Source organism: Aspergillus foveolatus (assembly GCF_047715535.1).
Source record: "Aspergillus foveolatus strain CBS 279.81 unplaced genomic scaffold BDW70scaffold_24, whole genome shotgun sequence".
Taxonomy (NCBI): domain Eukaryota; kingdom Fungi; phylum Ascomycota; class Eurotiomycetes; order Eurotiales; family Aspergillaceae; genus Aspergillus; species Aspergillus foveolatus.
The window spans coordinates 391,588-417,196 of NW_027396088.1; the positions used below are offsets into that span (position 1 = coordinate 391,588).

At 50.6% G+C, this 25,609-nt stretch overlaps 13 protein-coding genes and 1 non-coding gene across 14 annotated transcripts; 3 read left to right on the forward strand and 11 right to left on the reverse strand.

Moving 5' to 3' along the window:
* Positions 1 to 17: 17 nt before the first annotated feature.
* On the reverse strand, positions 18 to 1,769 carry BDW70DRAFT_150373 (sugar porter family MFS transporter; the record flags this gene model as incomplete). Its single annotated transcript, XM_073739144.1, has 2 exons — positions 18 to 1,534; positions 1,628 to 1,769. The coding sequence occupies 2 exons, from the start codon at positions 1,767 to 1,769 to the stop codon at positions 18 to 20; spliced, it is 1,659 nt and encodes a 552-aa protein (XP_073596036.1).
* Positions 1,770 to 1,957: 188 nt separating this feature from the next.
* Positions 1,958 to 2,054, forward strand: BDW70DRAFT_t105. Its single transcript has one exon. It is a non-coding gene; the product is annotated as a tRNA-Leu (tRNA).
* A 185-nt stretch (positions 2,055 to 2,239) lies between these two features.
* On the forward strand, positions 2,240 to 4,421 carry BDW70DRAFT_136505 (arylsulfatase). Its single transcript, XM_073736874.1, has 2 exons — positions 2,240 to 2,606; positions 2,665 to 4,421. Exons 1-2 carry the CDS (start codon positions 2,446 to 2,448, stop codon positions 4,352 to 4,354), a joined length of 1,851 nt encoding a protein of 616 aa, XP_073596037.1. The 5' UTR covers positions 2,240 to 2,445; the 3' UTR covers positions 4,355 to 4,421.
* A 2,277-nt stretch (positions 4,422 to 6,698) lies between these two features.
* On the reverse strand, positions 6,699 to 8,384 carry BDW70DRAFT_150376 (putative iron-regulated transporter; the record flags this gene model as incomplete). Its single annotated transcript, XM_073739145.1, has 6 exons — positions 6,699 to 6,938; positions 6,998 to 7,507; positions 7,578 to 7,738; positions 7,795 to 7,834; positions 7,886 to 8,049; positions 8,105 to 8,384. 6 exons carry the CDS (start codon positions 8,382 to 8,384, stop codon positions 6,699 to 6,701), a joined length of 1,395 nt encoding a protein of 464 aa, XP_073596038.1.
* A 186-nt stretch (positions 8,385 to 8,570) lies between these two features.
* Positions 8,571 to 10,372, reverse strand: BDW70DRAFT_136510 (mitochondrial 37S ribosomal mS47 domain-containing protein). The gene is made up of 3 exons (XM_073736875.1): positions 10,138 to 10,372; positions 9,923 to 10,090; positions 8,571 to 9,868 (listed from the first exon to the last, which is right to left on the reverse strand). Exons 1-3 carry the CDS (start codon positions 10,258 to 10,260, stop codon positions 8,642 to 8,644), a joined length of 1,518 nt encoding a protein of 505 aa, XP_073596039.1. The 5' UTR covers positions 10,261 to 10,372; the 3' UTR covers positions 8,571 to 8,641.
* Positions 10,373 to 10,585: 213 nt separating this feature from the next.
* Positions 10,586 to 11,693, reverse strand: BDW70DRAFT_53317 (mitochondrial 54S ribosomal protein uL4m). The gene is made up of 2 exons (XM_073744223.1): positions 11,547 to 11,693; positions 10,586 to 11,496 (listed from the first exon to the last, which is right to left on the reverse strand). Exons 1-2 carry the CDS (start codon positions 11,628 to 11,630, stop codon positions 10,717 to 10,719), a joined length of 864 nt encoding a protein of 287 aa, XP_073596040.1. The 5' UTR covers positions 11,631 to 11,693; the 3' UTR covers positions 10,586 to 10,716.
* A 149-nt stretch (positions 11,694 to 11,842) lies between these two features.
* Positions 11,843 to 13,449, forward strand: BDW70DRAFT_53323 (mitochondrial 54S ribosomal protein mL38). The gene is made up of 2 exons (XM_073744225.1): positions 11,843 to 12,380; positions 12,430 to 13,449. Exons 1-2 carry the CDS (start codon positions 11,849 to 11,851, stop codon positions 13,152 to 13,154), a joined length of 1,257 nt encoding a protein of 418 aa, XP_073596041.1. The 5' UTR covers positions 11,843 to 11,848; the 3' UTR covers positions 13,155 to 13,449.
* BDW70DRAFT_53320 (putative mitochondrial inner membrane protease subunit 1) lies at positions 13,219 to 13,998 on the reverse strand. The gene is made up of 2 exons (XM_073744224.1): positions 13,530 to 13,998; positions 13,219 to 13,463 (listed from the first exon to the last, which is right to left on the reverse strand). The coding sequence occupies exons 1-2, from the start codon at positions 13,899 to 13,901 to the stop codon at positions 13,284 to 13,286; spliced, it is 552 nt and encodes a 183-aa protein (XP_073596042.1). The 5' UTR covers positions 13,902 to 13,998; the 3' UTR covers positions 13,219 to 13,283.
* Positions 13,999 to 14,136: 138 nt separating this feature from the next.
* BDW70DRAFT_136515 (uncharacterized protein) lies at positions 14,137 to 14,606 on the reverse strand (the record flags this gene model as incomplete). Its single annotated transcript, XM_073736876.1, has 1 exon — positions 14,137 to 14,606. The coding sequence occupies one exon, from the start codon at positions 14,604 to 14,606 to the stop codon at positions 14,397 to 14,399; it is 210 nt and encodes a 69-aa protein (XP_073596043.1). The 3' UTR covers positions 14,137 to 14,396.
* Positions 14,607 to 15,900, reverse strand: BDW70DRAFT_136517 (beta-lactamase-like protein). The gene is made up of 7 exons (XM_073736877.1): positions 15,750 to 15,900; positions 15,593 to 15,680; positions 15,461 to 15,532; positions 15,164 to 15,405; positions 14,996 to 15,087; positions 14,784 to 14,945; positions 14,607 to 14,736 (listed from the first exon to the last, which is right to left on the reverse strand). The coding sequence occupies exons 1-7, from the start codon at positions 15,859 to 15,861 to the stop codon at positions 14,653 to 14,655; spliced, it is 852 nt and encodes a 283-aa protein (XP_073596044.1). The 5' UTR covers positions 15,862 to 15,900; the 3' UTR covers positions 14,607 to 14,652.
* A 301-nt stretch (positions 15,901 to 16,201) lies between these two features.
* BDW70DRAFT_168259 (isopenicillin N synthase family dioxygenase) lies at positions 16,202 to 17,815 on the reverse strand (the record flags this gene model as incomplete). The annotated part of the gene is made up of 5 exons (XM_073742410.1): positions 17,292 to 17,815; positions 17,139 to 17,246; positions 16,681 to 17,088; positions 16,326 to 16,634; positions 16,202 to 16,273 (listed from the first exon to the last, which is right to left on the reverse strand). Exons 1-5 carry the CDS (start codon positions 17,430 to 17,432, stop codon positions 16,202 to 16,204), a joined length of 1,038 nt encoding a protein of 345 aa, XP_073596045.1. The 5' UTR covers positions 17,433 to 17,815.
* Positions 17,816 to 17,842: 27 nt separating this feature from the next.
* On the reverse strand, positions 17,843 to 18,909 carry BDW70DRAFT_136519 (uncharacterized protein; the record flags this gene model as incomplete). Its single annotated transcript, XM_073736878.1, has 2 exons — positions 18,219 to 18,909; positions 17,843 to 18,166 (listed from the first exon to the last, which is right to left on the reverse strand). Coding segments are annotated over exons 1-2 (452 nt in total), but the record flags the coding sequence as incomplete, so codon positions are not given.
* A 261-nt stretch (positions 18,910 to 19,170) lies between these two features.
* On the reverse strand, positions 19,171 to 20,494 carry BDW70DRAFT_53348 (2EXR domain-containing protein). The gene has a single exon (XM_073744226.1). The coding sequence runs from the start codon at positions 20,418 to 20,420 to the stop codon at positions 19,566 to 19,568; it is 855 nt and encodes a 284-aa protein (XP_073596047.1). The 5' UTR covers positions 20,421 to 20,494; the 3' UTR covers positions 19,171 to 19,565.
* Positions 20,495 to 20,681: 187 nt separating this feature from the next.
* BDW70DRAFT_136522 (beta tubulin-like) lies at positions 20,682 to 22,637 on the reverse strand. The gene is made up of 6 exons (XM_073736879.1): positions 22,547 to 22,637; positions 22,472 to 22,495; positions 22,386 to 22,411; positions 22,294 to 22,335; positions 21,400 to 22,245; positions 20,682 to 21,308 (listed from the first exon to the last, which is right to left on the reverse strand). Exons 1-6 carry the CDS (start codon positions 22,556 to 22,558, stop codon positions 20,906 to 20,908), a joined length of 1,353 nt encoding a protein of 450 aa, XP_073596048.1. The 5' UTR covers positions 22,559 to 22,637; the 3' UTR covers positions 20,682 to 20,905.
* Positions 22,638 to 25,609: the final 2,972 nt, after the last annotated feature.

Consider the following 25,609-nt stretch of genomic DNA (forward strand, 5'->3'; position numbering starts at 1 on the left):
GTTTGAGCCACATTTACTCATTTCCCATCCTCGTCGTTCACTTCTAAAGACCCCTCCCCATGATAATCAGTCCCACTTCCACCTCCACTCCCACCAACAAGACGCTCCCACTCGGCCCCATCATCTCTTCCCCCATCTCTATGTGCAATCTCAACCTCTTCAAACAACCCTTGCACCTCTTCAAGGCTTAAACCCCTCGTCTCCGGCACACAAAGTCCAACGAATCCTGCAGCCCCCACACAGACGCCTCCAAACAGCAAAAACGTATTCGCACCCACATCCCTCAGTATAAATGGGGTCGCAAATGACCATACGAGGTTACTGGCCCACTGGCTTGCAACTGCGAGGGCGACTCCGCTTGAGCGTGTCCGCGTCGGGAAGAGCTCTGCGACGAGCGGCCAGGGAAGCGGACCCCAAGATGTGTTGTAGATCACGATAAAGAGGTATATTAGGAGGATTGTTGTTAGGGATTTTGCTGAAATGGTGGATGAGGGGGTTTGGTCCTGAATAGGCATTGAATGTACAAGAAGAGAAGTTACAATCATGCAGCATGCCATTCCCAGAGCCCCAAATATAAGCAGTGGTCGGCGGCCGAAGCGGTCTGCAATAAAAAGGATAAATAATAGGCAGCTGAGGACTTTAAGGGCGCCGAAGATTCCTGTTAAGAGGAGAGTTAAGGAATTGGATGATGCTGATGCTGCTTCGGAGGGCTGGGGTTTGGGGCTAACTAGAATGCTGAAAAACTGAGGTCCAAAGTACGCCATTGCCGTTGCGCCTGTGGCCTGCTGCGCGATAAACAGGGATACAGCGAGGAAGATGCGATGGCGGTTCGGGCGGAGGAGAAGCTCGCGCGGGTGAAAGTCGGCTGATTCTTCTGCATCGCGGTGCACAGCGCGCTTCATGTCGGCGAATTCGTCGCCCACGCGCCCTCCTTGATCCATGCCTCGAACCCAAACAAGACTGTTCCATGCCTCATGTGTATGTGTATCTCCCCGACCAAGAAGCCACCGCACGCTCTCCGGGAGACTCAGTACGCCTGCGCCCATCAGAACACCAGGAACAAGCTGCAGCGCAAGTGGAACCCGCCACTGGGCCGAGTTCGCGTCATCCACCAGTAGCCGAAACGCATAATCTATCCAGTAGCTCGCGAAGATACCGATTGTAAAGGTAAACTGGTACCCACTGCCCAGTCTGCCGCGGAGATGAGGAGGACTCATTTCGGCGAGGTATATTGGCGCGACGGTCGCGGAGCCGCCGACGCCGAGGCCGGCGATGATACGGCCGGTGTAGAAGAGTGCGAGGGAATGGAGGGTGAGGATTTCGAAGAGCACGCCGATGCAGAAGGTGAGGGAGCAGAGGGCTAGTGCTTTTCGGCGGCCGACAGTGTTTGTCACCGGCCAAATGACCAGACAGCCTAGGAGTGCGCCGGCTTGTTGGGTGGCTACAGCGAGTGCGCTGATGTCTGTTTCAATTTGGTTGGTGCTGGCGCTGGGGTAGAAGAAGTCTGCGAAGGAAGGGAACGTGAGGACGCCTCCTAATGAGCTTATTAACGGACTGCATTATACATGGCAGAGCTAAGAGAGGGAGACTAAACCAATTACACCAGAGTCATAGCCAAAGAGCAGACCGCCGGTACAGACAACGGCTGCGAGGTAGTAAATGCGGAGGTAATCAAGGTGTATTCGTAACGATTGACTACTGTTGGAAGGTGGGGAGTCGGATAAAGTGTTGGAGTCGGGTTCTTGGGATATTTGGCAGTAGGAAGCCATGGCCGTTCCTGTACTTCTGTGTGGAAGGCCTCGCAGACCAGCTGAGGGCTTCAGAAGATGGATGGACTGTTGAAGGTTGTTGACGTCGTCGTATACTCCTGGAAGGACGCCACGTGCCAGGAGTTATCCGTAAATAACTTTTTATTTTTTGTATCATTATACTACTAGAGAACATACAATATAAATCTGGCAAGGTGGCCGAGTGGTTAAGGCGCTGTGTTTAGGTATTATTACCTATAAAATCCGCAGTGGGAAACCTCGCGAGTTCGAATCTCGTCCTTGTCATTTTTACTTCGCATTTATTTCCCCCCCTTTTCTTCTTGCGTTCGTTGAGCATTTTTAATGTTCGTTTTTTATTATAAAAAAATGCTCGTTTTTTATTATAATATGCGTATTGCTTCTGAAGTTCCGTCCTCATGTTTTGGTAAGTGACGCGCATTTATACCTCCAAAAGGTAATGCAGCCGACGGCCGAGATGGCGCAAGATGACACCATCAGCTTTCCCTTTGATGGAGACTTGACAAGTCTAGAAAACCGTCTAATACTGTTATAGCTGCCGACAGCCGATAGACGATGGGCATCATGGTAGAACTATATACAAGCGATCTCAGTTTCATGAGGGAGGGTTTACAACTCCAGCGTCTCTGCCCCAGACAACACCAAGACAACACCAAGGATGGCTCCAGCCAAACGCCCAAACTTCCTTGTCATCGTCGCCGATGATCTGGGGTTCTCCGACATAGGCTGCTACGGCAGCGAGATCCGCACGCCCAATATCGACAAACTCGCGCAGCAAGGTGTGCGGTTTACGGATTTCCATGCTGCGGCTGCTTGTTCGTACGTCTTGCCAACATATACCTTCTTATCGCAAGGATAGAGAGTAACACTTCAACAGCCCCACCCGGGCCATGATCATGACCGGTACCGACCACCACATCGCCGGTCTGGGCAACCTCATCGAATGGACCAACATTTCCGGACAGAATGGCCCGAAGGGGTCGAGTACAGACACTGCCCCGCAGCGCGGCATGCCGGGGTACGAGGGTTACCTGAACGAGCGGGTCGTTGCGCTGCCCGAGATCCTGCGCGACGCGGGCTACCACACCCTCATGTCCGGCAAATGGCATCTAGGTCTCACGCCGGAGCGCTCACCGTATAAGCGGGGCTTCGACCGTTCTCTTGCCCATCTCCCCGCTTGCTCGAACCATTATGCGTACGAGCCGCAGCTCCGCGATCAAGATGAGACGCCAACTTTCCTTGAAGCGAGCTATATCGCCCTGCACATGGAAGACGACAAGTATGTCCGTACTCTGCCGGAGGGGTGGTACTCCTCTAATGGGTATGGGGATAAAATGCGCGAGTATCTGGTCGACTGGCACAAGAACAAGAAAAAGGACGAAGACAAGCCCTTCTTCGCATACCTGCCCTTTACAGCACCGCACTGGCCGCTGCAAGCACCCCGGGAATATATCGACCACTACCGCGGCGTGTACGACGACGGACCCGACGCACTACGTCTTAAACGCCTTGCAAGCCTCAAGAAACTCGGCATGATTCGGGAGGATGTACAGCCTCATCCCGTTGTCGTCGACGAAGGCGAAGGTAAACCCTGGGAGGAGCTCACGTCAGAGGAAAAGAAACTCTCCTGCCGCGCGATGGAAGTCTTCGCAGGGATGGTCGAATGCATCGACGCCAACGTGGGCAAGATCGTCGATTACTTGGACAGCATCGGTGAGCTGGACAATACATTCGTCTGCTTTATGTCTGATAACGGCGCTGAAGGAGCTGCGTACGAGGCATACCCCCTCGTGCAGAGCGGTGTTCTTCCACACCTACTAAAATACTACGATAACAGCTACGAGAATCTCGGGAATGGGGACAGTTTCATTTGGTACGGGCCGCGCTGGGCACAAGCTGCCACGGCGCCGAGCAGGTTGTACAAAGCGTACACGACGGAGGGGGGTGTTCGCGTTCCGTTTTTAGCACGGTTCCCCTCGTCAATAGAGACGGCTTCCCACGCTTCTAATGGGGCAATCACAGATCAATTCGCAACAGTCATGGATCTAGCGCCCTCAATCCTCTCCATGGCGGGCGTCTCTCATCCCGCCCCAACATATCAAGGCCGTGAAGTCGTGCCTATGCGAGGGAAATCCTTCCATGCGTGGGCAACCGGCTCAAGCGAACGTATCCACGAGAAGGACTTTATCCAAGGCTGGGAGACCTGCGGGCGTGCTGCCTTACGCTTCGGCGACTGGAAGATTGTGTACATTCCCATGCCAAAGGGTCCGGAGCGGTGGCAGCTTTACAACCTCGTTGAAGACCCTGGTGAAATTAACGATTTAGCGGAGAAATATCCAGAACGGCTGCAGAAATTGCTCAAGCTCTGGGACCAGTACGTCCTGGAGACCGGGGTCATCCCTCTCAACCCGGACCTAGGTGAATTTTTGGAAGCCACCGAGGCGCAGATGACAGAGAATGCGTGGATGGAGTATGACTATTGGAAGGCGGGTGCGAGGGACGATCCAGGACGGGAGAAGTTCATGCGGAAGCCGCCGAGGTTTCAGAGGGTCGTGAAACAGTTCTAATTATAGTCCTAGTGGTTTAGTATCCTAGGTATATACAGATTATGAATGACAAAGTGATATAATATATAGATCAGGTTATATCATAAGAAAGAAATCCGTAAAAAGCTCCCTCCGCACACACTTCGAGTCCGCCCACGTTCTCGACGCATCCTGGCGTCTCATCATTTCTTCAAGAAGTAGAAGTGCCTTGCCTGCATTTGGATGAGTTGGGGTGGCTAATGATGCCATGCGCTGGATCTCGTTCGCAATCCAACTGCGCTGCTCGATTGAACCTTCAAGGGCCGCGATGAAGAGCGGCCAGAGGAAGCTTATAGGGATTGGTTCTGAGCCGGATTCTGAGGGAGGTTCATGGCTATTGGAGTTGCTATTTGTAAAACTGGTGGTAAGGGGAGAACTCTCCTCCTTCGCCAGCCTAATAATCTGGTCCACGGCTGCATATACCCTATCCGTGCGTGGATATATGGCGAAGGCCACGCGGTGAAGGTATATGAACAATGCCAGAAAATTCGCGACATAGGAGCGAAACGTGCTGACGATTCTCAGTGCGAGTGGTGGTGCCAACACTTCGAGGAGCGACGCTTTCTCGCCCTTGCTGGGAGTTGTCAATTGTGACGAGGAGAGCTCGTAGAGGTCCAGTATTCTTGGCCTTTTGTTCCAGAGACTCTCAAGGTCTGCGGAAATAGCATGCGCGATCTGTAGCACTTCGAATTCGTCGGATACCGTTCCTCGGCTGCGGTGGTGGAGGTCGATCATAATGATGCGCCGGGTGACTTGTTGTGTTGCGAGAAAGAAGGTGAAGGCTGGGGAGGTGATGGTGCGGGTTACTAGGCATGCTGGGGGTGGAGTTGTTGCAAAAAGATCATCCTCGGTTGAGTCTGGCGGGGAGGTAGTAGGGGTAGCGATGGTATTGTTTTCGGAGGCGAGGTCTCCTAGTTCAGCGAGGGGCTCGCCATCTCGTCCGGCGATCAGTGCTTTGACGTCGAGGAGAGAAACACATGACGCGACGAAATGCGCGAGACCTGTCCATGATTTTATCTGCGGTTGGAAGCGTCGGAGGTGAAGGTAGGAGGTGTGTAGGTAGGGGACTGCTGGGCGCCAGGTCTCGGGGGATATGAGCTGCTTTCTGTCAGTATAGGCACATATGTCCTGCTTTGTTATTTTGGTGTAGGTGTGGAAAAGGACGGGCATACCTCAGCCAGCATCAGCAGCAGCACACTCATAAGCATCCTCTTCAGCAATACTTCATTTGGATCCCCCAGCAGACAAGCCTGAATTTCGGAACTCGCTTGAGCATGGTAGCTTGGACCTATTTTCGGTTGTGTGCGGTTTACCCACGCCAAATGCATGTCTGAGTAGCAGTATACAGCCAGCAAAATCGCATGACAACCGGGTGCGCTCCGGTTCGACTCAGCAAGAATAGTATCTCTCGCATACTTCCACTCCAAGTCAACTGGTGCGAAAATTGTAGGTGGTGCTTCGCCCTCGCGGAAATGCTGCAGCAGTTGTTCCTCCCAGACTCCTATTCCGATAACCCCCTGAGGCGAGGTTGGGTCTGGTACGACCCCAATCCCAGGACTACCCATTTCCACCTCCCCAGATTCCCAAGCAACTTGGCGTTGGTCGAAAGAATGGCCGCTGTCTATCTCTTGCATAGCCGCCGAGGAGGCCACAATAGCTTCCCCGTTCGTGAGATCGTGATGCTTTTGCTGCAAATCGGAGGTGATCTCGCCAATGAATCCTAGCATGTCAAAGGGTAGGTTGAAATCTGGAGACGGCCCACTGGGACTAACGGTTGGAAATGGGGTAACTTGCTGAGTCCTGCGATGTCGATTCTCGCTCGCTCTGATACCGGTCCCTATAATCCCATCATTTGACTCGGGCGACGCTTCAGCCGCAGTCGTACTTGATGCCGACCTCGCGCGTGCCGACCGAGCCCGGGGTATGCGCATCCCCGGTATGATAACACTCTTGTAGGCACATTGCAACCGCAGACGGGTGCAATTGGCGCAGGTTGGTTTCGTCTCGTCGCAGCGGACTTTGCGGGCTCGACAGGTGAGGCAGCCTGTGCGGCGGCGAGGCCCTGAACGGCCGGGACCGCGGGCTTTGGGTGGTGCCTAGCATGTTATTAGTAGAGATGTTTAAAGACTTGACGGGAGTAACATACCTCCATTTCGGCCGATAACTCTGTTTATGAAAGGAGAAGTGGCACCACGTGGTGGGGGAATGTTGGTGTTGCGGGGAAGAAATCCGTCCCCGCATTGATTACGCAAATCTATACAAACACCCAAAACATCCATAGAGTATTTTGAATTCGTGCTGTCTATATAGTTTATCTAGTTATAAATTACAGCCTGCTATCTCCCATACATTTAGATGTGTGAATAAGATGGCCTCTCTCGCGACGCACATAGGCCGCAAAACACACCGCAGCAAGAGCAATAGCCCCATAGCTGATATAAACTGGATACTTAAATTGATCAGGATCCGCAAAGACAATTGTTGTCGCGAATGATATCATTTCAAAAACACTTTGCAGCGCCATCTCTGTTGCCGAGAACCGAGCTCGGCTACCCGAATCAATGTTCTATAGATATCCATTAGCATTTTCCAGGCAGAGTAGAAAGAGAAGGATGATTGATGTACCTCCTGCACGAGAAATTGCACAGATAGATCGAATCCCCATAGTCCCAAGCGACTCAGCGTTACACCTGTAATGAGACATCCCGCGACTTGGCGAGGCTTGTCGCTTGCAAAGGCAAAAGCAGCCACTGCGGCGGCCAATGTGCCGAACTGCCAGTTGAGGAACCACAGCCCTGAACGTATAGGTCCGATGCGATCCATGAGGAAAGGGGCCATCCATGTCCCTGATATCTCCGTTAAGACGGCTCCAATCCTCATGGCGCTGACATCTAGCGAGCTAAAGCCGGAGTGCAGCAGGAATGTCACCATAGTAGGACCAAAAGACAGAACAGTAAGGTAGAGGAGGCTCAAGGCGAAGGAAGCTAAGAAGACTGACTGGCACACATATTCCCGCCATGGGGCGACGGTCCTCCGGATGTGCTGGGCGAATGTATTCTGGGCAAGATGTTCCTCAAGCGGCTGTTGTTCATCCTCTTCGTCATCCGCGGCCTGTCTTTCATGGCTTCGATTTAACTGAGGAACGGAGTAGTATACCTATCAATCTAAGAACCATCGTCTACTCCGATCACGAATGGAGGCTTACCCCTGCAATGGCAAAGTACTCGACGAGAACGACCGTAACGTTCACTCCGAGAAAAGCCCAGATCGCCACCTTGGTGGAGAACAAGCCATCCATCAGTGAAACCACCACGGGAGCGACGAGCTTACAAAAAAGATCGATCCGTCTCATGGACGCATTCAAATCTGTAAACATCAGCTTACGTGCATGTCAGGTAGGACTTAGGACCAACTTGCACTACCTTTCCTGGAAACAAGCAATGCGTCAGAAATCACAACAGCCTGGTGAACGTTAGCCAAGCAATTGAATATGGAAAACCATACAGAGCATACCCAGTCCCTCTCTACTGAGACAGTATTGACAGTCGCAGCTAGTTTCTCGACGCCCGCAAGCAGAATCAGCGCGATGAACAGCAGCCATGACAGATGAACAGGCGGCGATCTCAGGAGCAGTCCCAGACAAACGCAAGAAACCGCGACAGGAATACGTTGCCATACTGCTGGAATCAGAATTTGAAGCAATCTAGCAAATTCAAAAGTCGAAACACGCACTGATGGAATGTCTAATGGCAGATAATCGATCCGTTCGATCGACAAGTGACCCAAGCCATGACGAGAATAGCACTGCAAATAGCGAGCGCACTAGAGCATACACCGAGGCGTAGAGCAGAGTTCCTGGAAATATGGATGCCAGGAACACGACAGCGCCAAACTCAAACATGCGCGAGTTCCATGTCGACAGAAAGTGGGAAGTGTAGAGGCGGAGCAAGACGCGGTTGCTGGCGGGCGAAGAGGATGGTGCCTCGTGGGGAACCAGTGGCTCGGATTCCATACTGGAGGAGCATCAATCGGCAGAATTGGGGAGGCTTATGTTCAAGTTGCTGTGCTCAGTTTTATTAAGAAGTGTAAAGCTACGGAGGAGGAGCTTGGAGTCAGCCCATTCGGTAAAGCGGGGAGCGGATCATTTTCCCTTAAATACAGAGCACGTATTGCTGTTTACTATTGAATAAAGAACCTATTGAATGAAGACCATTGTCATACCCTAAATGATATAAATACATATTAAGCAGTTTAAACAGGTGACGCCGTCTACTGAGCATCCGTCTCAGCACCCTCACCTTGCCAAATGAGGCCCTCGGCGGATTTAGTGGTCTTTCTAGCCAGCACTTCAGCAACCTTCTCCTTGACGCCCTCCTTGTGTTCAAACTCCCTCACGAAATGCTCGATAACCTCGCCCTTCGAAGCTCTTGACTTCGGGTCGGCTTCCCGAATGAATTTCTCGATGGCCTTTTCAGAAGGGAGACCATAGGAGTGTGGGTAAGAGCGCCAGTTCTCCTGGCTCAAAAGTTGAATACGCTCCTTGCCTTGCGGGATCTTGAAAAACTCATCCACGTCCTTCTCAGAGACCTCGGCAAGAGTTGCAGGCTGCCACGACGCCTGGCGGGGCGGCTTCGACATGAGACGTGCCTTGACGCCCTCGACGAAGTCGGGGTGCTGCATGAACCGTGCAGCAATCTCGTACTCACGCTGGAACGTCTCGCGGATGCCCCATGCCTGGCCCACACGCATCTGGCGCAGAGCCACTTTGAGGGAGGTCGGCGACCGCTGAGACATGGTCTCTAACGTTTCTTGTGCCCACTTTTTGCACTTCTTCTCCCGCTCTAAGGCCTTCATGATCTGCTCCACCGTGTCGTGGCGGAAGCATCGGTCAATTGCGCTGCGCAGCTGGCCAGCCAGTTGAGGTTCCTCAGGAAGACCTGTTGTGAACTCGGCCATTGTGCGGTTGATCAGGTCTAACCGCTCCTGGAGAGTAGCATGGTCGCGGAAAACCAATTCCGACAGACGCTGTGTCAGATTGCCCAAAACGCTAGAGTCAAAGTAGTGTGTAGCAATGCCAGCATACAGCGCCTGAACACCGGTCAGGCGCGCCGATGTCAGTGCCAGATAGGTGCCAATCTCCCCGTCGAGACGGGGGAGGAAAAAAGAGCCGCCGACGTCGGGGAAGAAGCCGATGGTCGTTTCGGGCATGGCGAAGACGGTGCGTTCGGTCGCGATGCGGAATGGCGCGTGAACACTTAGCCCAACGCCTCCGCCCATGGTAATGCCGTCCATGACGGAGATGAAGGGTTTTGAGTAAGTTGCGATGACATGGTCGAGCTTGTATTCGAGTCCGAAGAAGTCTGTCGATGCCTGTTGTCCCTCAGGGCCCTTTTCGTTCTGTAGTGCAAGAGCAGCCACGTCACCGCCGGCACAGAGAGCCTTCGTGCCGGCCCCAGCGACCATGATGATGTTGGCGAGTTGAGATTTTTCCCATTCCTAACGAGCTTAGCAACGAAGCTTCCACCAAATGTTGTAATTCCGTAGTCTAACCTTGAGCCGAGGAAGAATCTTCCTGACCATCGAGCCGTTCAACGAGTTAAGCTTCTTTGGCCTGTTGAGCTCCACCAGTCGCACTCCGAATAGGGAATTGAAGAGGACATCGTCGGGCTCGTCTCCGGGTTGAGCTTTGGGGATATCTGGGTTGGACGCGGTCGACATCTGCCTGTTGTCAGCCCATAACAGGAATTTGGATGAGATATACATACATTAGAAGTCGCCGCGAAACCTGGGTTGGTCACTTTTGCGCGAAGAGGCATGGTGCTGGCTGGGGATATCCGCGAGAACCAGCTCGACGGCGTTGACCGGGGTAAGCTGTGTCGGAGTAACATGAAGCAGACCCACAAGTGGGAGGGAGGGAGGAAAGAGAAAGAAGTATGAACCGAGCAGGACCCGAGGGAGAAGATATACGGCGTAAGTCGGGGTTGGTTTAGTGACGAAAAGATGATCGGTTCGAACTCCGCAAGTTGGAGGATTTTCGACCTCGGAAGTTTTTCGCCTAAGTCTCTCCGCCGCCGGCAGAGATGGCCGAGGAAACACGAACTGAAATGCCGGAATATTGGTATTGGAGACTTCCATATTCTTTATATTTTGCTAATTTCTGTGATGTCTACTTAGTTGATTAGAGCTTGTGACTACTGAAATGGGAATAACTCTGGTACAGGATCGCCAAAGCATGTGCTTTGAAACAGGAATACAACTCATTCATGCAATAAGGAAAAATACTATTTGTACATCCAATCAAGTGACTGGTAATATCAGTAGCCCGATGGCTTAACGTAATACAATCAATATGTAGCCTTCGCGGGTTTGTTGTCCAAATCCCGCGAGTGCTCCTTCAGAATGCGATCCAGTGCCCTCTTCTCCACGATCAATCGGCCGGTCTCCAGCAAATCCTTCACGTCAACATCTCCACGGTCGAGGATTTTTGCGTCCTCACCTACTGAGCGCACCTTTTCGAACAGCTCCTCGTGCACTCTGTCTGTAATTAGAGTCGATCGCCCAAACTCCCTCCCCCAGCGGTTAAACGTAAAGATCTCCTTGATAAGATATGGCGTAGCATCTTCCGGAATGCCGATCTCCTCGTCAATAATGATGAGTTGCCCTCGCCTGTATCGGTAGCTGAGTGCAATACGCCAGGCCTGGTCGTAGATCTTCCTGGGGAGCTCGGTGGAGAAGTCTCGCGGATGGGGACCGAAAGCAACACCACCACCTCGTCGAATTGGCGATTTCTTGTCACCCACACGCGCCCGGCCAGTACCCTTTTGCGCGTACAGTTTCCGGTTGCTTCCATGTACATCACCCCTCCACTTGGTGCTTGCTGTACCTTGTCGGGTCATGTCACCCTCGTAAACGACCGCGCGGTGAAGAATATCTTTTCGGAGAGGCATCATGAGGTGGTTCCGGGGGTATTCCACGAACTGGACGGGTTCCATTGTAGGGAATGAGTAGGTGGTCGCCAGGACCGGTTTAGGAGCCCACTTCGCGAGAAGTTCTTCTCTCGAAGGAGGTACGTTGACTGCTGGAGCCTCTGTAACTGTAGCCAAAGATCGCGAGAGGGATCGCTGCTACGGGGTGTCAATTCGCATTCCTTGAGGTGTTAGATGGGTGAACCAACCGTGGTGGCTTCAGTTCCAGAAAGAAGACCCCTTGAGCTGCGAGACAGCCATCTGAAAGTGCCAAAAGCGCTGCTCCCCGCCATTGCGATGACTTGGAGCAAGTAGATTAGACCGTGTGAGTTTGCTCCGGAAAGTGAATCAAGCTGGCCGTCGATTGAAACAGCCAAATTCGAGGCGGTGGTTGACACTAACGGGAGGCTTGGCACTGGAAAAAAAAGTGCCCGGCCAGAGTTCCTCATCATCCGGAGCAGGTCGACCGTCTCCTCCACACCAACTTCCGAACGCCCACTCTTCAGGAACAATGGCCCATTGTGAGCGGGCCTCCAGGCCCATTATCCAATGCCTCTCGAAATCCTCAATTAGAGGCATTTCCAGCGTCCAGCTGCAGACGCGCGCTTTTCAAACCACAGCTGCTGTCCAGGAGGAAGCCCAGACCGAAACAAAGAGCCAGCCCTTCTACAAAGCGCCCGACCCAGCTCTTGTGTCAAGTCCCCGTTTGGAGCGAAGATTGATGCGTCAGGGTATCCTGCCGATCGGGTCTCGTCGACGTCGTGCTGCGTTGCAAACAACGGACAGTTTGCCTTTCGAACAGCTACCATATCAATGTTTCCAGGAGGCACGGAAGGTTCTGATTGCGGACCGGGAGGAGAAGCTGAAGGAAATTGCAACGACCAGTGAGAAGATTGCTAAGATTCAGGCGCTGCCGGAAGAAGAGCGAACAAAACACTCCACCTATTCTCGACTGCGCGCGTTGGAGGTACATCTTGATAGACTCAAGGTTCTCGCGGACATCAATGACCCCCTCGTGAAGAAGAAGTTTGAGGATGGACAGGGTAAGTTGCTGCAGCCTCTGTCCTAGTAACCAACATAGTGACTGTGTAGGTGACATGAGCAAGCCTATCTACCGCTACCTCGCCGATCAGAAATGGCGAGAGTATCGCCGCAAGATTCTCGTTCAGCGAATCACGCAGATGAAGGTCATTCCTGATGTCCTTCCCCATTGCGACCCGATAGTCGACACTAAACTGTACTTCGGCCGAAAAGCTGTGCCACCTGGAGAGTTCGTAAACTCTCAGGTTAGCAGTGTCCCTCCCAAACTCGACATCCAGGTATTCGACGGTGAAAACAGGCTGGTGACAATTGCCGTCGTGGATTCGGATGTTCCCAACGTCGAAAAGGACAGCTTCGACTATATGATGCACTACCTTGCCGTCAACATCCCAATCTCTGCTCTGAACACCAAGGTTGACCTCTCTCAGCTGTCAACGGAGTCTCAGGTTGTTCTACCTTGGCTTCCCCCTGTTGCTCAGAAGGGCAGCCCGTACCACCGGTTGTCGCTCTTCGTCATGGAGCAGAAAGACAACACGCCTTTGGACTTTGCGGCCCTTAAAGCCAAGGAGACTGACCGCCACAACAAGCTTCTCCGCACTTTACAAGCACGGTACCACCTCAAGCCCATTGGAGCGCACCTGTTCCGAACCATTTGGGACGACGACACCCGCGATGTCATGAAGGAGATTGGCTTCCCTCTTGCAGATATGGAACTCCGGCGCAAGAGAAGCGAGGCCCTGCCTTATAAGAGGAGAAACCCTTCCACCTTCCGGTAATTCGTCTCTTTATCTCGCATTCGTTCTAGATGTATTGTACAACCGTATGTATGAATATAGTACCTCCAAGCTAAGCCAATTCCAACTCCAAACTCCCATAATGCATATTTATACAAACCACCACAGTACTCATCCCGCAGCCTCCTCAACAGGCTTCAAGGTATTCGTCACCCACTGTATCTTGGACAACGGCCAAATCCTTGCAATAACCTTCCCATTAATCAACCCCATCGGCAGCGGGCCAAAAGTCCTCGAATCCCTCGACCATGGCAGGTTATCTCCGCACACGTAAACATGCCCTTCCGGCACCTACCCCCACAGTCAGCATATGCACCCTCGACATAGGAACATAGGAACATATGAGAAAGAACATACCCTAATCATCTCTCCACTCCCCCCAACATCAGTACTGAGCGGGTGATCCCGACAAACAAAATCTCCCGGTAAACCGATAACCCTCTTTGCGCCATGCACGCCCAAGAAGCTTGGGTGATAAAAACGCACCACATCGCCAACCTCAATCCCGCGCCCGTGTTTGTGCAGTCTCGAAACAAGAAGGTAGTCCCCCCGCGGGCTGAAAGTCGGATACATGGACGGCCCCTCCGCTAGTTGGAACATCAATACATTCTCCCAGAAGAGGGCGGCGGCGCAGAATGCGCCTGTTCCGTAGTAGAGGCTTCGAAGGACGTGTCGGGGTGTTGAGTGTCGGAGGAGGGAGCGGAAGAGAGATTCTGCTTTTGACGGCATATTGCTTGTTATCAGGCTGTTATTGTAATGCTTCAGGTCGTGATTTCATCCCTTTGCTGGAGAGTGTGAGAGCTTGTTTATGAGGTCGGAGTGAGCCCGATGTAGATTTAGTGCTGTATGCAGACCTCTGGAGCGGAGCCGGCCCGGAGGTAGCTATCATGTGACTTGGCATAGCTTTAAATTTTCTTCGGAATGGATATTTTTCTTCTTTCCTTCATCTGTCCACCAAGGATTTCGGTTGAATTGAGTCGAGCGACCCACGACATCGCAGTTCACATTTCATATACTCATCGATTATTTGATATGTACATGTGAAGCATCTGACTTGACATAACCTGACAACAGGTGCTTAATGTTGCCCTGAATAGCGTCACTCAAGCGATTGCACTCGACCTCCTTTGTAGAGCGCCGTTGCTTGTCTTTGTTTCTGTTTAATTTTTTTTTTTCTCTTTAGTCTTGTTTGTTTTATAACATCGCTTCTAAAAATGCTAGAGCTCACCGCTGCCGAAATTCAACACCAGAGCGCGTGAGTGTGGACAGAGAAGCAAGATGAACATGCTCAAATCTGGCCTCGAGCCAGAGTCCCTGAACGATAGCCCGGCTTGGACCCCATTTAACTATGGGAATGGGAGGCTGGGTGGTAAGACGGGAGACAAATAAACCATACAACGTAGTTTGCTTTGTACAATGAAATTCATTCTTCATTTTATGCTCAAGTACACTTAAAACTAGTAGCAGTAGGATATGAGCTTTACATGGCATTCTTCATCTCGCGCAGAGCAGCCATGACCTCGACGGGATTGCTCTTGCCTGTCTTCTTCTGTACCTCGGGGTCCTGCTGCCATAAGCTTTAGATCTACTGGTTGTGGTGGGATGACTTGCCGTGACTCGCATAAAGACATTATGAAGCTTCTCGTCGCCAATCGTGAACTTGCCCTGCGTCTGTTGGTTTGCCTCCGCAAATGCTTGCAGCTTCTTGATGGGCTCGGACTGTGACACAGCGAGGCAAAACTTCACGTTGCCTTTTGTGTACTCGTGTCCAGGCTGGATATACGTGATCAGTGCGCGTCTTATACGAGAGAGTGAACTCTTACATAGACCTTCGTATCATCTGGAAGCGAGGCCAGAGTCTCGTTCAGCGCCTTGTGCATCTCCGGCGCCGTGCCCTCGAAGAACCGCCCGCATCCTGCAGTAACAGAGAATTCAGCATTAATCCACTTAGTCTGCTGAGTCAAGGAGAACAAAAGACAAGGAAACCATACCGCCAATGAAAAGGGTATCCCCTGTGAAAACAACTTTCTGCTCGCCATCCTGCATGAAATAGCAGATGCTATCCTGCGTATGGCAAGGCGTATGCAACGCCGTCACGGAGATCCGGTCTCCGATCTTAAAAACCTCGCCATGAGCTGGAGTCTTCGTGACGGACTGGCAGTCTTTTCCGCCAATAACGGGCACCTTGAAGGTCTTCAAGACCTCATTGTTACCACCTGCGTGATCCCAGTGGCTGTTGGAATGTAAGTATAATCAAATGCCAAATTTAATCGAGAGTGAGTACGCACTGGTGCGTGTTTACAATAGCCGTGAGATTAATCTTTCCCGCTTTTGTTTGAGCCTCGAGTTCTGGGACGACCCTGTCGCACCGATCAATCAGCAGCTGTTATCTCATCCCAATTGTAGAGAAAGCCTTCTACTCAGGCGGGTTAGCAGGGTCAATGATGACCGACTGCTTCGTCGGCTCGTCTGTCACCAGGTAGGCATAGTTGTTGCCTTTCCCAGTCCCTACATATAAGCTATTAGTCTGTGGTTATTGATACATGATGACATTGCAACTGTAGTGGGCAGACAAACACATTGGCAGCGATTGGACATGCATGGCTCTGGATTGCGATAGCGGTAATATCGGTTTCACGGAGCGGATGAGGACCTTGTGGAATGGCCTTGTGGCGCGTGTGAAGCTCATGGACAGCTCTTGTGAGGCTTGGATGACGGTAAGTTCAGCATTAATAATGCGGGGTGTGTTTAAAGGTTGTACGGCGACATTAACTCCGTTATTTCCAGCTAGCTGTTTGGAGTCGAAACGGGGATGACCTCATAGGCTGGAGCGAGTGTCAGGTGATGCACTAGAAGTTCATGTTTACGATTGGGACTTCCGCAGACCGATCTTAGAATTTTGAAGCATACAGTTTCGCTACTCTCTTTGTCAATTACGAACAATTGCAATTGACATGGGTGACTTCTAATTGTTCATTGGCCGGAAAGCGATGGTAGAGCGAAGATATATAATAGTGCAATACCGCTTGTCAGATATCATTCTTGCCCGCATGTTCGCTGTCATATCCTATATACGCATTTGAAAGCTTCTGGAGCACGTACTGCCTGCTATCAGCTCAAAGATTCTTATCAGCGTAACTTGAAAGGGCTTACTTCGCCCGCCGTGAATGGCTTTCTGAAAGGGAGGTTCTCGCCTGAACCCATGTCCCCCAAGACTGAAATCGTGGTGGTATAGTCAACACCGAAGAAGAACGGAATCGAGTACCGTTCCTCTCCAGTCAAGTTTACCACGCGATGAATCGTTGACTTAAATCGATTATTCGACCAGGTAGCGAGGCAGTCCCCTATGTTCACAACCAAAGATCCTGGGATTGGTGGTGCTGCCACCCAGTGACCCTGATTATTGCGAACTTGCAGAGCTGGGACATGGTCTTGCGCCAGGATAGTGAAGCACTCCCAGTCCTTCGCACATCAGTGGATTCTCAAGGTACTCGGGGCAAGACCTTACCGTATGAGCCGCCTGCCCTGGAATTTCTCGCCCTTCCACTGGCTGAGGCGGGTAATGCAGCATTCTCGAGAGCACTCCTGGATACTCCACTGCCGAATCGAAGAAATTCTCTTCCTGGCCAAGGCCAAGGGCAATTATCCTGATCAGCTTTCGAGAAAGCTCAAGAGCTTGGGAGAAGTATTTAAGGTAAACCTTGCGAAAGCCCGGGAGGAGACGCTCATCCGGCCATTGGTTTTCCCCGTATAACCCATACTCATCTTGGGGAGGCGGGTCACCGGGGCCCTTGCGAATATCCGATGCCAGCTCGTAACCAATGTCGAATGCCTCGGACAGGGCTCCCTGAGCTGGTTTCTCGAGCTCTGGGTTGGACGGTTTCTCGCCGTACAAGGGGCTGTAACCGCGGAAGTTCTATGGCAGTCAGACTCTAAACTTCAATCTCTTGAAAACTCCAAACAGACCTTGGACTTTGCCAGGTAACATTCCATTTTCTGTTCTCTGCTAAGAGCAAAGAAATTATGCGCGGCCTCAAAGGTACGATCGATTAGCTCCCCAGCGATTCCATGGTTCTGTTAGTGTGAGCTACGCTTCCTCACTGTGGGTGGTCCTCAAACCTTGATGTAGAAGAACCCAACCTCAATGCAGGCCTTCCTGACGGACTCTGCGAGTCTCTGGCGTTCCTGAATATGAGGACTGTTTAACGTGGACAGATCGACGATAGGGATACTATCGAAATCAACCCGTTGAGAGGACATCGCGCAGGTAGCTGTGTGCGAGTCCAGTGGAATGCTCTCGTGCCAGGTATATTAGTGGAATTTTAACCAGCTAACCAACATGGCTCCTTCCATCCACAAGCAATACTGGTTGCACGAAGTACCCCGCTTGCGAGCATGAGCACCACGAAATGGGCGTTGCTGCTCCAATCCCCGACGCCTTTGCGACAGCGTTATCAGGAATTATGCACGAGCACCTTGTGTAATTGGTCGTTACCCCAATTGTTGACTATCTACGTTTGATCAGGCAACTCGACCACGCCCAGATAATGATAACAACTCTGGAAGGCTTCTCTGAACTAGATATTGAGTCGTTGACGCAACCGACATGAATTTAACCCATACGGCGTCGCTCAGAAGGGGTCCAGAAATCATCTACTACCGTGCCTTAGAAACTGAAACTCTAACCCGGTTGGCTGACCGAGAAAACTCAATGAGCCACTGCGCTGCTTCAAGGGCTTAAATTGGCCTATCCCTACATGAAGGAAGTTCACCGTTCAATCCATTCTCCCCTCGAGCTATTCATTTAGGCATGAGCGCACACGAGAACCCAGAAGAGTACGTTGAGAAGTATATCGGGTACAACTTCAAAAACCACAGCATCCTCAAGGAAGCGGTGAGACAGCCCGAGAATAGACATCTGGGCATGCCTTGCGACAAAGTGACTGGAATGGTGGTCCTGGACGCCTGGTATCGGACGCCCGGGCTTAACTGCGGTATGGCTCGAAGGCACCATGATATTGTTGACAACGTGCTAATGAAGCTTAGAGCGGGGAAACAACCAAATGCAGTGATACGGCAGCAATCGCAAGATGGCCGAGGAGCTAGACGCGCCGGTTCGACGAATTCGTGCATCCGGAAATGAATTCGGTCTATTCGAGATACTACATTCATGAACTCGCAACCGAACTCGAGGCAATTGTCGGTGCTGTATGGGTTGATTCGGATAGGAACTGGGAAATAACCAAAGACTGCTACTCGCGGATTCAACACGATGGAAGACGAATGAAAGGGGTGCACTAATCTGCATTTGTACCAACAACCCCAGTCAGACGGATCGAGCGGAGATTGTTGAGTGCTGGAGCAGCATAATCCAGTGCTTGACCCTCCTCGAATTAAAGACATCCAGAGGTATCATTAGCTACCTCTAAATGTGTGTATTGTATCCCACGCATCTGAAGGCAGTCAAAGAACAATGTATATGATATCATCGTTCGGACAGATTTCGGAGGGCATGGTCTCAGAATACACAACTCGGCGCCAACCCAAGTTAGGCGCTGAGAACAAACGATGGCATATTCGTGACCACCGTTCGTCGCAAGCTTGAGCTCTCCAATTCTTGGAGGCAAGCTATGGGTCAGGTACCTTAGGTATCCGAGTTATCAGGTAGTAGCGCTGATTATATCTGTCCGTCTGCTCTGCCGCCATCATGGGCATATCAAAAAGTGCTTGATAGTCGTTCACGCGGACTGTTGATGGACTAGCTTACGAAAAAAATACTTTAATACAACGTTCCTGATATGAATATTTCTGTACAGATTGGACCGAAGTACCATAATTCCCAATCCTGCTCTTTCCTTTCCTTCCAAGCGCGCCGATATGGCTGACTGCACTGAACTTGGCGTTGGGAAGAGTGCTACCTCCCGTAATCAGAGACGAAAATCCATGTTATTTGTCGCACTAGCTACCCATGTATACAAGAAAACGCGGAAGAGAGGCATTGAAGCTGCGGATTTTCTAGATTGCATGCTATCTCGAGATTCTCAACGAAGCACCAATCTTTGTATGCTGTAAGGATAATAGGATGCTCCATTATTTTCCAACCGACTCCTTCCAGCCTCCATGATCTACCAAAACTACCTCCAACTGCCCATTACCTTTACTATGACTAGAGAACCTACAGGTGTTGCTGAGGCGAGACCTGCCAGCTAGTTGGGGCTTTCCCTATCTCGGCGCGGGCAAGAAAGTAGCCCGGTCCAATCCTCCTTGGACTAAATCCTCCTTGGACTAATACATCGTTTCTCAGAGTAAGATGAAGGTATAAAAGGTCCAATCATCCCGCGCAAGATGCAGCTCGTCAGATACGTATACCTGGTTTAAAGCACGCACCTTTCTTTATTCAGCACCTCTATCCCCCTCAATAACCCCTATCACAGCTCCAGTCCTTCTCATAACAATTCTCACATCTGGACAACGCCAACTCCGATGCTCTTCTCTTGCGTCCCTAAACACCTCCTTTAGCAGCTCCACCTCCCATTCAAACCTCCTCATCGTCTCCCAAACGTCACCAATGTTCTCAGCTTCGCCAGCATCAGTCGCTTGTCCGGTTCCAGCGAGTAAGTGTTCACTGCGCGTAACTCCTACAATTAACTCCAATTTTCTCAACCTGCTCATTCGCCGTATAACGTCCAGATAAAAGTGTCCAAAGTATTGCAGATCAGCAATTCCGACGACCATCCGCTCTATAAGGCGCAGTTCTGGCTCGGGGATGTAGGAGAGCACGTCTTCGCGGAGCTGAAGAGTTTCATAGTTGAATGCTAAGTAGATTGGCCTTGGATCTGCGGCATGCACTTGCACATTCTCGGTCGGCGCATTCTCGGTTTCAACCTCGGACTGAAGCCGAGTTTCGTGCTGTGGATCAGACGTTTCTGATCGAGCCTGTGGTTCGAGGGATAGAGTTGGTATCCCAGCAAAGGACGGCCGGTAAACGCGCAACGCCTCGCTCCGCGCTTCACGGTTTACGTGTAACAGGGCTGGAATGCTGGTAGAAGTAGAGAAAGACTTTGCGTATCGCCGGCGGTTGATTGGGTGGACCTCGCGGTGGCAGGTTATGGACACGGTGCGGCGTTCAGACAGGATGGAAACAAGGATGAGGGTCCAAATTTGGAGGCGGAGCTCGGTGGGAAGGAGAGGAAAGAGGGTGAATGACCGGGACGGACTAGTATTGGGCCTTGTTGCTGGGACTTGCATATTGGTGTTTGCTAGGAAGAGGAGGAGCAAAGGAAGATTTGTAGATTGCTTGTGCGGGGGAACCCAAGGGTTTAAGGAGCCTTGAGGAACTTATATAAGAAACCTCTTGCCTGTCGCTAGGCAGGGTTAGTTCATTTTAATAGCAGTTCCGTCAGCCCTAAGAATCTAGTAGCGCGGGGCTCAGGTTCTCAGGCTCAATCCTTGGATACCGAGCTTACTTTACGCTGAACTTCTACTCTTGAGGTTCTTTTGTGTATGGAGAACTACGGGAATTGTGTTTGAAATTGCATTTGCTTTTGTCATGATAACCAATGGCCAGCGCGGCTGGTTCAAAATGATTTGAGTTCTGGTCTTCGATACGAGCTTGAGCCGTGGACAAGCCAGAATCTCTAAATGATTGTAAGAAGGTAGTATGAGCCCATGAGCGGCAGCCTAAGCGCCTTTCTGATCACGGCAACTGCGATTATAACCAAGAAGCGAGGCAACTACTCCTCCTGATCATAAGTCTCCCCCTCTTCAGCCTCATATGCCCCTCCTTCTCCATCCGAAACCGTCGCCTCCTGGTACTGCTGGTACTCGCTCATGAGATCGTTCATGTTGCTCTCAGCCTCAGTGAACTCCATCTCATCCATTCCTTCGCCAGTATACCAGTGCAAGAAGGCCTTGCGTCGGAACATGGCCGTGAACTGGTTGGAGACGCGGTTGAAGAGTTCCTGGACAGAGGTGGAATTGCCGACGAACGTAGCTGCCATTTTCAGGCCCTTGGGTGGCATAGAGCACAGAGCTGTTTGCACGTTGTTGGGGATCCATTCAACGAAGTACGAAGAGTACTTGTTTTGCATGTTGCGCATTTGGTCTTCGACTTCTTTCATGGCGACTTTGCCGCGGCTGGAGGAGGTGCCATTAGTGTCTTGAAAACATGTATTGGATCTGGAGACAGGACAATATAAAGGGCAGGGGGACTGGGACGGAAACTTACAACAGAGTTGAGCAGGTTAAAAAGCGGCCGTTCTGGTAGTTGGCAGCTGTCATCATGTTCCGTGAATCGAACATTTGTTGAGTGAGTTCAGGCACAGACACTGTACGGAAAGATGAAGAGCTCCGGCTAGTCAAAGGGGCAAACCCGACCATGAAGAAATGCAACCGCGGGAAGGGAACCATATTGACGGCCAGTTTCCGCAGATCAGAGTTCAGCTGCCCTGGGAAACGCAGACTGACGGTAATGCCCGACATGACAGCAGACACCAGATGGTTGAGGTCACCGTAAGAAGGCGAAGACAGCTTCAACGTCCGTATGCAAATGTCATACAAAGCATCGTTATCCAAGCAGAATGTCTCGTCCGAATGTTCGACAAGTTGATGCACCGATAACGTCGCATTATACGGCTCCACCACCGTATCCGACACTTTGGGCGACGGCATGACCGAAAAAGTCGCCATCATCCGATCGGGAAACTCCTCCCTGATCTTCGAAATGAGCAGCGTGCCCATTCCAGAGCCGGTTCCGCCACCGAGCGAGTGCGTCACCTGGAAGCCCTGCAGACAATCGCAGTTCTCTGCTTCCCGGCGCACGACATCAATGACCTGATCCACCAATTCTGCACCCTCAGTATAGTGGCCCTTGGCCCAGTTATTTCCCGCACTGGACTGCCCGTAGATGAAATTATCTGGCCGGTACAAAGCACCGTTGGGACCGGAGCGGAGAGCATCCATCGTGCCGGGTTCGAGATCGATAAGCACCGCGCGCGGGACGTACTTGTTACCGCCGGCTTCGTTGAAGTAGACGTTCATCCGCTCGAGCTGGAGATCGGAGTCGCCAGTGTAACTATCTGTATTAGCCATTTAAAGAGTGCAGCTGGATTGGATTACTTACATGCCAGAGGCGTCGAGGCCATGTTCGCCGGAAATGGTCTGCCTGGGTAGTGTTAGATAACGAGCAGGAACGGCAATTGTTGGTAGACTTACCAGAAGGCAGAACCAACCTGGTTACCCTGTGAAGGAGAGAAATTTCAGTATCATGAGGATAGTTGGCTCGAGATCGGTGGACTTACACACTGGCCGGTCTGGAGATGAACCTAAGAGATGGTCAGCTGGATAAACAATTGTAGTTGTTGGAATAAACTCACAATCTCACGCATGATGGGATTGAAGGGATGGGTTTTTGGTTGAAGGGAGTACAAGGAAGGGAAGAAAAGAGGAGTGAGAGGTGGGCAGGTCAGATGTTGAGCGGCTGCAGTAGTACCTAATTGGGCTTACTGGGCTTACTGCGTTAATTAGGCCAACTAGGCTAACTAGATCAAGCTACCCGGCTAGGCCCCGAAGTCACGAGCACTGGCCACTAGCAGATCAACTACCTGCTTCGTTAGCAGACTGTAGCTCTAGAAGTCGAATCAAAGTGACCCTTGACAGCCCGCGGATATGAAATGCGGCATATGCCGCATATGCCGCAGTTATTTGCTCTGCAGCCGTACGCAAACCAAAAGAGTCGGACATCTCCTACTATCACACCGCTATCGATTCCCCTATCCAATTGTGGCTAGACCCTGTAAACAGACCGGATGGACAGTTTCCGAGGTGGAGCCCGCTACGGAGAAGATCGACCAACTTTGTCTTGAGGTTCTCTATTTGTTGGCCTTTTAGGCTGCATGGCAGGAGTCAGTAACCAGCCATTGCCATATAGGATTTTCAGGGCATTGCGGCTGAGCTCTAGAAGGGAAGAAACGGAAGCGAACCAGCTCCGATATTGTATAATAATAATAATGAACTTTTGACCTCCCAAAAAACCAACACTGGCCGCCAGTGTTTCCCGCGGGAAGCTCGCAGGACTACTATATTTACATCGTAGTAACCATGGATGATCCGCTACCCAACAGTCTGGTTATAATCAGATGCTGAAGAGGGACAGCTTATACTGAAAAGAAACAACCTTATAGGATTATACGTCTAGAAAAGATCAGAGTAGGGGAGGCGGTCTCAACATGTATTTATATATGGTTGAGCGATTTAATTAGTACCGATAGGGACTGGTATTTTATCACTCAAGGTACGTACAGCCCCATTCACTAGTTTCCGTACGATTTCGCGCGACGCGCTCAACGCGTAGAATTCCTATATATTTTGAAAATTCAATGTCAACTCCACGAAGGCCTTTAGGGGTCGTTGACCCTAATAGACCCTCCGGGAATGAATTAAGCCCCTATACCAGAGGTGCAATTCATGGTATGAAGCTAAAAGGTGGTTCTATTGGCCAGATTAGTCAAGAACTGCAGATTCCGAAATCCACGATTCAGTACACCCTTGAACAAGATCCTGAACGAATCGACGGGCAATCCAGATATCGAAATGGCAGACCTAGAATCCTAAATGCCAGATCCAAGGCTTTGATTCTACGCTTAATTCGTGCCAATCCGTTCATCCGTTACCGTGAAATACAAGATCATCTACCAACGCGTGTATCGAACTCCTCTATACTTCGAACTCTCAAAGAATCAGGATACGGCCATTGGAGATGCAAAAAAAGACCAAACTACAAGAAAAGCATGCCAAACTTTGCCTAGAATGGGCTTTGGAGCGGCAGAGCTGGAGTGTTGAAAGATGGCGCTCGATTATCTTCACTGATGAATGTTCTGTTGAGATTGGCAAGGGCAAGCAGGAACGTTGGTGCTTCCGTCTCAACTACCACGGAGAGAAATGGAAAAAAGAGTACATACAGCCATACTCAAAGTCAAAAGGAATCAGTATAATGATCTGGAGTGCAATTTGGGGTGGTGGTCGTGGAGGTATAAGTCTTTTAAAATGGAACTTGGATTCATCACGGAATGGTTACTCTGCAGCCTCATATCTCGAGATCCTGAAAGAAAATCTGCCTACAATTTGGGAACCAGGATTGGAATTCATGCATAATAATGCCCCGATTCGCACAGCTCGATTGATCAAGAAATGGCTTGAAAATCAAGCAATTCCTGTGCTTGATTGGCCTCCATACTCACCTGATTTGAACCCGATCGAGCATGCCTGGGCTAGGTTAAAGGAAACAATCTACAAGCTTAATCCAGCAATTGAAACCTATACTGGAAGCACTGAAGCAATCAAAGATCACTTTGCAGAGCTTATTGAGCAAGCGTGGGAGGCAATATCACAGGATTACTCTGACAAGTTGGTGGAGACGATGCCTCAGCGTGTGGAGGCAGCAATTAAAGCAGGAGGGTGGTATACAAAGTACTAGTGATAAATTTCTGTGACTTTTAAAATCTCTAGGCCTTATTATATTTGCTGGACTTTTTATATATTTTTTATTTTCAGATTGGTTGTGTGGTGGCCATTCTAAGTAAACTAATTATTTATATATTTTTGATGTTGGGGGCGATCGTACGGAGACTTTTGCGTAGAACTGTAAGTCCCCTCTCCTTTTATTACCCCCCAACTGCAATACCTGGCCCGTTCAATACTTTGCCCATATTTCCTATTTTCCCAGTACGACGTACTGAAAATCACTTTATTCCTTTAGCGTCTACAGAACACCAAGTGAATTCAAGTCCATCCTACTCCAGCATTAGCAAATATGGCTCTTAAATATTCCTACTCAACTCTATTGAGCTCTGAATGGAGAGCGAGGAGAGAAAGAAGAGATGGCTGATTGAGATGCAAGCACTCACCAATACCGCTCTGAACATTCTTAATGGCCATCTATTAATAATATGAAAGGCCATGATTTGGGTTACAATGAAAAAGTCTCGTTGCGCATAGTTGATTTCCCCATTCAAATTGGAGGGGACTGTCAGAAAGACCAAACGACGTCAGCCAATCGACCAGCTGCGCCGCAACTAGGGTGTGAAAAAGACGGAAGCATATCGGACCGAAGGATGACTAAGCCACTAGGGTCATATCCAGTGATATGATATAGCAAAGCAGACGATTTGACGGAGCCAACTGGATGCTTTGACAGGATTTGACCAGGGACATATCCATGGGTTTGATATGGTATGAAGGCACGGGTATTTAAGGACGCTCATTACCATGTAACTAGTTTTGTACTCCGTGTCTTATTTTCGGAACAACCAAGATAGCCAACATTGTCAACGTTATCAAGTTCATTGCATTTCACTTTACCTTCCTTGTCTGATCTCAGAATATCCTTAGGACCTGTTGAGCCCGACTCCTAAGAAGGACTCTTTTGGCCTTATCTGACA

What these genes read in the sequence shown, in the direction of transcription:
- BDW70DRAFT_136505 (XM_073736874.1), top strand. Translation starts at nt 2,446, where the DNA reads ATGGCTCCAGCCAAACGCCCAAACTTCCTTGTCATCGTCGCCGATGAT. An exon ending in CATGCTGCGGCTGCTTGTTC is followed by an intron (nt 2,607 to 2,664) that starts GTACGTCTTGCC and finishes ACACTTCAACAG; the next exon opens with CCCCACCCGGGCCATGATCA.
- BDW70DRAFT_136510 (XM_073736875.1), bottom strand. Translation starts at nt 10,260, where the DNA reads ATGTTACTCCGACACAGCTTACCCCGGTCAACGCCGTCGAGCTGGTTC. An exon ending in GTTTCGCGGCGACTTCTAAT is followed by an intron (nt 10,091 to 10,137) that starts GTATGTATATCT and finishes GACAACAGGCAG; the next exon opens with ATGTCGACCGCGTCCAACCC. An exon ending in AGATTCTTCCTCGGCTCAAG is followed by an intron (nt 9,869 to 9,922) that starts GTTAGACTACGG and finishes TAAGCTCGTTAG; the next exon opens with GAATGGGAAAAATCTCAACT.
- BDW70DRAFT_53317 (XM_073744223.1), bottom strand. Translation starts at nt 11,630, where the DNA reads ATGGCGGGGAGCAGCGCTTTTGGCACTTTCAGATGGCTGTCTCGCAGC. An exon ending in CTGGAACTGAAGCCACCACG is followed by an intron (nt 11,497 to 11,546) that starts GTTGGTTCACCC and finishes GACACCCCGTAG; the next exon opens with CAGCGATCCCTCTCGCGATC.
- BDW70DRAFT_53323 (XM_073744225.1), top strand. Translation starts at nt 11,849, where the DNA reads ATGGCCCATTGTGAGCGGGCCTCCAGGCCCATTATCCAATGCCTCTCG. An exon ending in GAAGTTTGAGGATGGACAGG is followed by an intron (nt 12,381 to 12,429) that starts GTAAGTTGCTGC and finishes GTGACTGTGTAG; the next exon opens with GTGACATGAGCAAGCCTATC.
- BDW70DRAFT_53320 (XM_073744224.1), bottom strand. Translation starts at nt 13,901, where the DNA reads ATGCCGTCAAAAGCAGAATCTCTCTTCCGCTCCCTCCTCCGACACTCA. An exon ending in GGAGTGGAGAGATGATTAGG is followed by an intron (nt 13,464 to 13,529) that starts GTATGTTCTTTC and finishes CTGTGGGGGTAG; the next exon opens with GTGCCGGAAGGGCATGTTTA.
- BDW70DRAFT_136517 (XM_073736877.1), bottom strand. Translation starts at nt 15,861, where the DNA reads ATGAGCTTCACACGCGCCACAAGGCCATTCCACAAGGTCCTCATCCGC. An exon ending in TGTCCAATCGCTGCCAATGT is followed by an intron (nt 15,681 to 15,749) that starts GTTTGTCTGCCC and finishes GCTTATATGTAG; the next exon opens with GGACTGGGAAAGGCAACAAC. An exon ending in GCTATTGTAAACACGCACCA is followed by an intron (nt 15,406 to 15,460) that starts GTGCGTACTCAC and finishes ACATTCCAACAG; the next exon opens with CCACTGGGATCACGCAGGTG.
- BDW70DRAFT_53348 (XM_073744226.1), bottom strand. Translation starts at nt 20,420, where the DNA reads ATGCAAGTCCCAGCAACAAGGCCCAATACTAGTCCGTCCCGGTCATTC.
- BDW70DRAFT_136522 (XM_073736879.1), bottom strand. An exon ending in ATCTCCAGACCGGCCAGTGT is followed by an intron (nt 22,412 to 22,471) that starts GTAAGTCCACCG and finishes TCTCCTTCACAG; the next exon opens with GGTAACCAGGTTGGTTCTGC. An exon ending in TTAACCTGCTCAACTCTGTT is followed by an intron (nt 21,309 to 21,399) that starts GTAAGTTTCCGT and finishes CACCTCCTCCAG; the next exon opens with CCGCGGCAAAGTCGCCATGA.